At 46.5% G+C, this 9,194-nt stretch overlaps 1 protein-coding gene across 1 annotated transcript; it reads right to left on the minus strand.

The window, feature by feature from the left end:
• Positions 1-489: 489 nt before the first annotated feature.
• On the minus strand, positions 490-3,668 carry LOC101315737 (PRAME family member 15-like). The gene is made up of 3 exons (XM_004324691.4): positions 3,376-3,668; positions 2,373-2,945; positions 490-1,250 (listed from the first exon to the last, which is right to left on the minus strand). The coding sequence occupies exons 1-3, from the start codon at positions 3,660-3,662 to the stop codon at positions 677-679; spliced, it is 1,434 nt and encodes a 477-aa protein (XP_004324739.3). The 5' UTR covers positions 3,663-3,668; the 3' UTR covers positions 490-676.
• Between the last annotated feature and the right edge of the window lie 5,526 nt (positions 3,669-9,194).

The following is a 9,194-nucleotide window of genomic DNA, read 5'->3' on the forward strand; positions in this document are numbered from 1 at the left end:
TTTCCCAGCACACACAAAGGCCAGGAACTGGGACTAATGGACCCACTTAAAGAACTATGGGGACTGCTCATGTCCAGGGTCATGGCCTGAGTCAGCAGTGAGGTGAGGGCCCTGTCAAGAGCTTGTCATTGACCACTGAGTATTTTTCCCTTGTTGTGTGTATTAACCCACTGAACAGCCACAGAAGTGTGTAAGGAGGTCAAAGATGTCCAAGACAGAATAGAGAACTGATGGGGATAGTAGGGTTCCCAATCATAGACAATCTGGTGCATTTGCTTTCATCAGTAACTGGAGATTACTGAGGTGAAAACAGGATAATATACCATGGAGGACATTAGTCCATTTACACTGAAGGTCTCTTTATTTCTGACCATTTCTTTACAATCACCCCCCCTCAGGGATAATGCCAACATGTGTGTCTCCAGCCCAAATTGCCATCCAGAAGTTTAGATTCATATTTCTGATGGCTATAAGCACATGTCCCTGAAAGTCCCCTCACCTCCCAGCATCTACATTTCCAGTGCAATCCTATATCTGTGCTGGATCACCTTTCCTTTTCCCATTCACATTGAGCTGATATCTGAAATGACAGGTCTGTTTTCCTTTCATGATGCATCTATTGTCTAGATTTTTGTTTCCAAATGCCCAGAAGAAAGCTTTTGATAAATGCACCCAACTAGGCAGAGATATAGCAGTGGTATAGAAAGGGCTCCTCTTGATAGAATGTCTTATTGCCCCAGCGAGGACATGGGCTGGAGCTAAGCCAGATGGTCCTGGGACATCCTAAATTCCTCATAATCTCAATTAGCTCATCCCGAAGCTGGGCAAGTCTGCCCAGGTGGAGAGCTCCATGAGGGCTGTAACTTTCCTGAGGGGCGGGATAAAACTCATCACTTAAATGGGGCATACCAGTGGTGTGACACAGCAGCTTCTCCATGATGGTCATAGAGAGGAGGTTCCCACACAGACTAAGGGTCCTGAGCTGGGAACAGTGGCTCAGGACAGGCAGGATAGACTCAAGTTGAAAGTCACTGATCCCACACTGCTCTAAGTTCAGTTCCTGGAGGGAGGCTGCAACTTGCTCCAGGAGAACTTGGAGGAGCTCAGGACTAAAGTTGGTCAGCGTGACACCACTCAGATCCAGGCCTTTTAGCTGACAGATGTTTGGGCACTGAGACAGATGGAGCAAGTCTGAATCTGTAAGCTGGCAGTTGGTTATTGAGAGGTTGTCCAAGGGGGTGTTCAGGCATCTGGGGGGAAAACAAGCAATTAGGTCTGAGAATCCAGGCTGGCATGAGCTAAAGTTGGCAGATAGTTGATTTGCCCAAAGCCAAGGTCCTACTAACTGCCTTAAGAAGGTCAATACCTAGAATGACCAGTCTCATTTTAGACTGACTCCTGTCATCTTCTTTGTGTGAGTGGGTCAACTTTACAGTACCTTGAAAGCTCTCTTTCATTATGGGTCAAGCAGGGTGAAACTTACTTCGCCTCTTTTAAATGATGAATGAAGATAATGAAATGCACTAGAACCTACTCAGCAGACAGCCTAACACTGAGTCTCAGTCAAGTGTGGGCATCACTGAATTTGAATATTGGGAGAGAAAATATAAAATGCTTTCAACTCAGGCTTCTTTCAGACCATGCTTAAGCCCTAGGCACCTGTATCTCTGGGCCAGTTGAGGCTGGTGGGAGACATGTATAGAGAATCAAACTGGACAAGATCCCACATCATCAACAGGGTTTGCCAGTCTGCAGGGGCTCACTTACACCCCTGCATCATCTGCAAACCACCTTCCACTTTCTATTATCCGTGGCTGCTGCTCCACTGCCATCCTCTCAGAGTCATGCATTTCTTAAATATTAATTTTCTGGAGCAGAAGACAGCCTTTTAGAGACTGGGAATTTCAGACAAGCTCACTGTGTTCACAAACCTGGTAAGCACAGAGATTCTCTCTCTCTTTCTCTCTCTTTCTGCCACGCAGCTTGTGGGATGGTAGTTTCCCAAGCCCTCAGCCATGAAAGTGCAGAGTTCTAACCACTGGACATCCAGGGAATTCCCCAGAGCTTCTCTTTAGAATTGCTCGGATCTGAGGTAGTTTCTTACCTCTGCACTTACCTAATTTCCTAAGTCATCTGACATAGATATCTCTTTCTAAGGAAGAACCTATGTCCACCCTCACTTGATCCTAACCCTATGATCTATAGCTTTCTACTATGGTGTCCCATTACAGAACCTCTATAGCAGTTTGTTCCTCTACCTTGATTTGTGTGGTTATGGGATACCACACTACAGGATAGAGCAGCAAATGACACAGTTCATGTGACATTCTAGTGTTGTGTTCACTGTTACCTGGTCAGTGGCCCACTCTCACCTAAGCATCTGGTCCAGGCAGCCTTCAAGGAAGGAGGGAGATTCCATACGGAGATCCTGGAGGTGGTGCAGCCTGAGGAACTGAGAGGTAATTTGGACAACGTGCTGCTGTTCCAGCTCCTCAAAGGCAGACACAAGAATGGGGGAGAGAAAGAGTCTCTGCACATTACCCATCTGGCCCAGGAGAGGAGCAAACGTGGCCAGGGTGGACAGATGCCAGGTGCAATTCACTTGCACCTCCTGGATACAGTCCAGTTGCACCCTACTCAGGACCGTCATAATATTTTCCATGGGCATTGAAACAATCTTCAGCTTCTTACAGCACAGGTGTATGGAAATTTTTCTCTGCTCCACCCACCTGATGAGGTAGGTGAGGAAATTATCCAGGGTCCTTTTCTTCAGACAAAGTTCTATGAACACCTCCAAGGGAGCCAAGGGCTGCTGTGTCATTGACCTGTGCTCAGCCACTGGTACCATTCCTGAGCTTGAGCACCCATGAGTGCTGGCTCCAGACCACATGCTCCAGAAGGTCTGGCCAGTATCCCGTAAATCCAGCACTTGCAGTTTGCACCTCCTATGAGGAACAGAGTAGTGGGGGTGCATTAAAATCCACACAGAATAAAACCACTGTCTCAGAATTGACAACAGACTGTCCACCTGTGTTTTTATTTCACATTCCTGTCATCACCTGCTGACTCCCCCTCTTCCCTCTCTGCCTCACTTTCCTCCATCTCCCTTTCCCTTCCCCCCCTTTCTAGTTCTTCACTTCTAGTACTGTTAAGCGTCACAGGAAGGAGATGGGGCATGTTCTTTCAACCCCCCTTGCATCTTAGGTACCCTTACATATCAGGAAAGCATTTCCCATAGTGAGCCAATGCCTCGGAACTCCCTCACTGTCATCATCAGAACCCTCTTGTCCATCCCTTGCCCATCTACTTTCCCTCATCCCACCTGTCTCTTCCAGGAAGCCCAGGATTTTACCAGGCTATGCAAATCAGACTCACCTAGGGCGAACCTTCTGGGCAAGTAGGACATCAAGTGCTTCCAGCACTGCTTGTAAGGGCCCCACATGAGGCATGTCTATCAGGTCCCCCAGAGGCAGGCGGACAAAGGGCCAGGCTTGCACCATGGCCTTCAGGGTCTCGATGTGTCTCCCATGGAAGGCCTCCATGAACAGTGGTGGGAAGAGCTCAGTGGGCAGATCTTCCACAGCAGAAATGGCTGAGGCCTCATCCCTCAGCAGGCTTGTTCCCGCCAGGTCCAGGAGTCTGGGTGGGGTCTGGACACTCATCCTGACTCTGCTCCAAAAGGAATCCTGTGGAAACTGCCAGGGAACAAGGCATCGATTTCAGGCCAAGCAGGAGCACACCTCAGACTGTCTCCCAAACCTTCAGAAGTACCTACTCAGGCTAAGGTCACTGCCCTGGCAGAGGCGGAAGTGCCTCAATTAGCCCATATTACACTGTGGACTCAGGGGGCAGAAAACTATAACATGTTCCCTACTGGATCCAGAACAAGCATCTCACAAGTACCAATGAGGAGGAAAGGCAACCACTAGCTCATTCAGTTCCATCCACTGCTCTGCTTAATTCCTGTCCTACTGGGAAGTGGGTACCAAGGAGCCTGAGAGCTGACTCCAATCTTTATTTGGGAAAGACTTGCAGACCATGACTTAGAGCCCTAAATCTATGGGAAGAGGAGTGTCAGGTGGACCAACACAGCCTACATCCTCAGTTACCTCAGTTAACTTGGCTGGTAAAGATTAAGGAGATACTCCTACAGTGAATGCTATTTGTCCACAAAATATATATTTTAAATTTAAATTTCAAGAAATAACATTCCAAACAGATGTTTTTTATTAAGAATATCTGCTTGAGGGACTTCCCTGGTGGTCCAGTGGTTAAGACTCTGTACTCCCATATGTATAACTGATTCACTTTGTTATAAAGCAGAAACTAACACACCATTGTAAAGCAATTATACCCCAATAAAGATGTTAAAAAAAAAAAAAGACTCTGTACTCCCAATGCAGGGGGCCGGGGTTCAATCCCTGATCAGGGAACTAGATCCCACATGCTGCAACTAAAGGTCCCGCATGCCGCAACGAAGATTCCACGTGCTGCAACTAAGACCTGGCTCAGCCAAATACATAAATAACTATTTTTAAAAATAATATCTGCTTGGTGGGGACATTTAAAAATGAGATAAGCCAAAGAACAAATCAGAATATTTGAGATTTAGGCAAAACCACACTGAGAGGCAAGACCAAAACCTGAAATGTGTTCATCTGAAAAAAACGATTTTTCAAAAACTCTCTGTACCATCCAGAGATCCATGCTACCCTTCAAGATCAGCTTCAAGATCAGCTTACCATGGGTAAGAAGAGGGTGTCCTCAGCTGAGGTTGGTAACTTACTGCTGTGATGGGGTTGGCGGGGTGCTCAGACCTCAGACCACGTGGAGACCCCAGCCAGTGATGCTGGAGCCAGAAGAGTCTGCATTCCTTCTTCAGAGGCTGAGGCATTTATACACCTTTCTAATCCCATCATCCCTCTGGCCAACTACTAACTCAATCAGAAAAGGATCCTTGATTATATTCCATACTGCTCATTGGATTGATCCTGATTGGATCTCCATTCTTCTCCAGATTACTTGATTGAATCAGATATCCATTCAGGAAACAGAAAGAATGATGGAGGGGGAATCAAGGACCCATTCATGGATTCACTCCACAAACATTGACTGAATTCTACCAATACAGACAGTTATATTCCTGGGGGCTCAAACAGGAAAGGGATTATTGCTTCCTGACATCGGACGAGAAAAAAACATAACTTGAAACCATCCTTATTGGGGGATCTTCGGCCATATCAAAGTTATCGAAATGTCCCTGAATTAAAACAGCTTCATTAAGACAGTGGTATTGTTCCCAAAGTAAACAAAATAAACGTGTTTCTGTATCAACTTGTCACTTGGATGTTATGTAGCAAAGATACGAGATGATGAGCCTATTCAGGGAGCAAGGGAAGAGATTTGTGGATGTGGCTGGTTTTCCAGCCTTAAGCCGAGCCTTCTGTGAAGGTGGGCATGTCAAGATCACAGTGAGAAGTAAGGGTGGGGGCTTCACCTCTCGGAGCTGAGCATTCCTGAAGGGACCACTGAATGACTGCAACAATTGAAAATAAAGAGTTCTTATTCTCCTAAGGAGGATGGAGACTTAAAGACATTTCTCTGGGTGATATTTGGAAAGTAAAAGAGAGTGGCTCGGAGGAAACAGTGTCACCTTTGAGGGTGTTTCCTCCTAGAAAGTTGGGATCAGCACAGCAAACACCATGAAAAGACTAAATCTAAGAATGTGAGAAGAGGAAGAGATGTGAATCCTGGAATCAGACATTTCCAAGACTGAGAGCCACTGAGGGTGGGCACTGTGGGCTCTTTGGGAACTTGGAGCCAGGGAAGAAATAAACGTGGGTCAGTAGCAAATAACACGGTCATCCAGGGGCAGGTGCTACCAGGAGAGGTTTTCTTTAAGTTTTTTTCTCACTGAAGACACTTTCCAGATGGCAAATAGCCCCAGACTTTTTTCTGGTTATTGGAAGCCGAACCATAATCCCATTGGCCACTTTGCAAATGTATTTAGATAATTACTGTTTTCTCAAACTTAGCTAAGTTCAAGACAGATTCTGAACAAGGAGACACCATTAGGCACAGAAATAAAATTCTTTTCTCTTCATAAATAGAGAAATTTTTTTCTCTTCTATTTGGTGTTTAAGGTTCTACCACATTCAGGGATGACTCCCACCTGGGCTGCATCACACAGAGATTCTTTTGAAGTTTAAGTTCACAAATAAAGGGAGACCCTTCCTCTATCTCTAAGAATTTTCCATGCCTCTCTCCCACCCCATTTATTTGATGCCCAAACAATTCTTATATAGCACTGGCCACCAAGTCAAAGATTCTTTAAGGGTGTTTTCCCTCTGGGTCACATTCCGGAAGATTCCTTTCACCACATTTCTGCCATGGGTATAAATGACCTTTGCATAAAATAGGGTTAAATTGGATTCTACTCAATAGGCATTTTAACTCCCAGGCCAACCATCCCTTTTATTAAAGACCTGCGGTAGAGTGAGATTAGTACCACTGATAATCATAAACATCTCTGTTTATTGAACAAAAACTGGGTAAGAATGGTGCGGACACTTTTTATTCACTACCTCAGATCACCTTCACAGAAAATCTAAACATCGCTGCTATTTTCTCCATTTTTAGGCTGGTGAATCAAGGTTTCTTCCAGGTAGAGGAATCTTCCCATTTCTGTGCAGTGAATAATTAGGTGACAGGATCAGAAGGACCCCTCAAATTGTCAGACAACCTACATGTTGCAAAGGACTGACAGAGAGCCTTCACATGATGTTAGCGGAAATGCGGGAAGTGCAGAGTTTAAGCTGGGGATGTTTCTATGGGGTGGCAGTTTCTATGAGGTCCAAAAAGACCATTGTTTTAAAGTGAGAAGTTGAAACTAATTCTCTGAAAAAAACTCGAGGGCTGATATGGAAAATAGCAAAAGTGGCTAGACTCCAAGTTGGTCCTTGTCAGATTTGTGGGCATTTGTGGGAAAATCAGAAGGAAGTTTCCTGCCTGAGCAGTCATCTGTTGAGCGAGACATGTCAGAAGGAAATCAGAGAGAGACACAGGTTTACATGGTGAAGGCAAATTTTATTCAGGGCTATGACAATAGAGGGAAAGATACCCCAGCATGTGACTTGGCTTCATTCAAACTTCAACAGATAGGAATAGGGATTCACATCCAAAAAGCAGGGGGGTTACTGGCTGGTAAATTAATAAAGTCTGGGAGGGATTCTGGCTGAACCAATGTAACAGATTTCTTGCTAAAGGCAGCCCAGCATGATCTGATACCAATAGTGGGCAGTGAGGAAATTTGATCAGATTTTTGGGGTCATCAGATATCAAGCATGGGGATTCTTGCTGGACTGACCTATGGTTCTTATTGAAACTAGATTTTACAAGGAAGTACACAGACAATCCCAGGAGAGGATTCAGGAGGCTGAATAAATTTTGCTCAAACAAAGAACGTTTTCAGTTGAGGGGACTGTGTTGGGGCACTGGGTAGACTGTGCAAACGCTGATTTAGTGAAAAGTGTGGCCAACTTGGGAACAGGTGAAAGTCACTGATGCTGGGCAGGGAGAGCAGAGGCAGGTCACGTGGGTGTTGGAATGAAGACGGGATCCTTTGAAAGATTTCCATGATCTGATTAAGAGTCTCACACCCACTGTCATGGGTGCCTGGAGATAATGTTGTCAGTGGACAAAGGAGCAAGAAGGGAGAGAGCACAGCCGGCATCCTGGCCTGGACAGAGCAGTCGGGTTGGAGACCCACAGAGGTGGAAAGACACAGGAGTCCCCATAGCCTTGGCAGTTTACAGGAGGCTTGAGGGTGGCCTCCAGAGGAGGAGGGCCGCTGGAATGCTGATGGGTCCACTGGGGTCTTGTTCTCTTTACGGTGATGGGTTGCTATGACCTGAATGTTTGTTCCCCGTCCCCTCCTCCACCTGCCACAACCAAACACACACACAACCCACAGATTCTTCTGGTCACTACAGTGTTAACAGCCACTTTTTAGACTCTGTGTCTGTGTGTGTGTGTGTGTGTGTGTGTGTGTGTGTAAGGTCATGGAACGCTGACCACGTATGGACATCCATGGGCTCTGGGATCCACTCAGTCCCACCTCCACCCCTAACCATTGTCCCTCCACCGTCTCAACTGCCTGGAAAGGATTAGATGGATTGAGGGATTTTGAGATGGGGGATGACGCTGAGTTATCCAGTGAGCCTCACATAATCAGAAGGATCCTTAGAGAGGGAGACAGAGAGGAAAGAAGATGCTACACTGCTGGGTCTGGAAATGGAGGAAGGGGACACAAGCCAAGAAATGTAGGTGTCCCCTGGTAGCGGGAAAAGGCAAGGAAAGAATTGACCCCTACAGGGAACCCAGCCCCGAGAATTCGCTGTGAACTTCTCACCTCTAAAGCTGTAAGGGAATAAACTTGTGTTACTTTAGGACAGTGAGTTTGTGGAATTTGTTACAGCAGCAATAAGAACTAGTACACCACCTTTCTGGACCTTTAACAAACCTGCCGAACTCCTTCCCAACTCGAAGCCTCACATATGCCATTCCTGCAGCCTGAGCCACCCTGTCCTCCCTCCCACCTGTCCCTGCACCTGGCTCATCCAGCTCAGCTTCTAGTCTCAGCCTAAATGTCCCCTCCTCAGGGAAGCCCTCGCTCACTAGCTCATGTCTCCATGCCCCCATTACTGCTCTCATGCACCCCTTTAGTTCAGCACAACCCCAGTGATCTCCCTTATGACCTACTGGCCCCCAAGGTCCTCACTTCTGTAAGCCTGTCCCCCAACGTCACCCTCTCCTGAATGCAGGAAAGGGATGCATTCACATCCCTTTCCTGCTGGACAGAAGGCTGTGAGGCCAGAGGCTGCCTTGACCATGGCTCAGTGGATGTTTGTGGGGTGAATGGATGGTGCAGGAGGCGTGAGGAGGCCAGCTGGCTCCATGCCAGCTATCTCTTATGTCTTCTACCCACCCTTCCTCTATTCCGCATTCATCATATCACTCATTCATTCAACAAACATTCCTGGAGGATATGTACCAAGTTGTGAGAACTTGGAGTCATGTTACCTCTCTGGGCCTCAGTTTCCCCTTGTGTGAAATATGGGAACTTATGGGTTCTTCCAGTTACTCTTGACTTTCAAGTCTGTCTTCTGCACATACATGACACTCCTTGTGTCAAA

Source organism: Tursiops truncatus, chromosome 1, assembly GCF_011762595.2.
Source record: "Tursiops truncatus isolate mTurTru1 chromosome 1, mTurTru1.mat.Y, whole genome shotgun sequence".
Taxonomy (NCBI): Eukaryota; Metazoa; Chordata; class Mammalia; order Artiodactyla; family Delphinidae; genus Tursiops; species Tursiops truncatus.

What these genes read in the sequence shown, in the direction of transcription:
- LOC101315737 (XM_004324691.4), bottom strand. Translation starts at nt 3,662, where the DNA reads ATGAGTGTCCAGACCCCACCCAGACTCCTGGACCTGGCGGGAACAAGC. An exon ending in GCCCAGAAGGTTCGCCCTAG is followed by an intron (nt 2,946 to 3,375) that starts GTGAGTCTGATT and finishes TGTTCCTCATAG; the next exon opens with GAGGTGCAAACTGCAAGTGC. An exon ending in TGCCTGGACCAGATGCTTAG is followed by an intron (nt 1,251 to 2,372) that starts GTGAGAGTGGGC and finishes TTTTCCCCCCAG; the next exon opens with ATGCCTGAACACCCCCTTGG.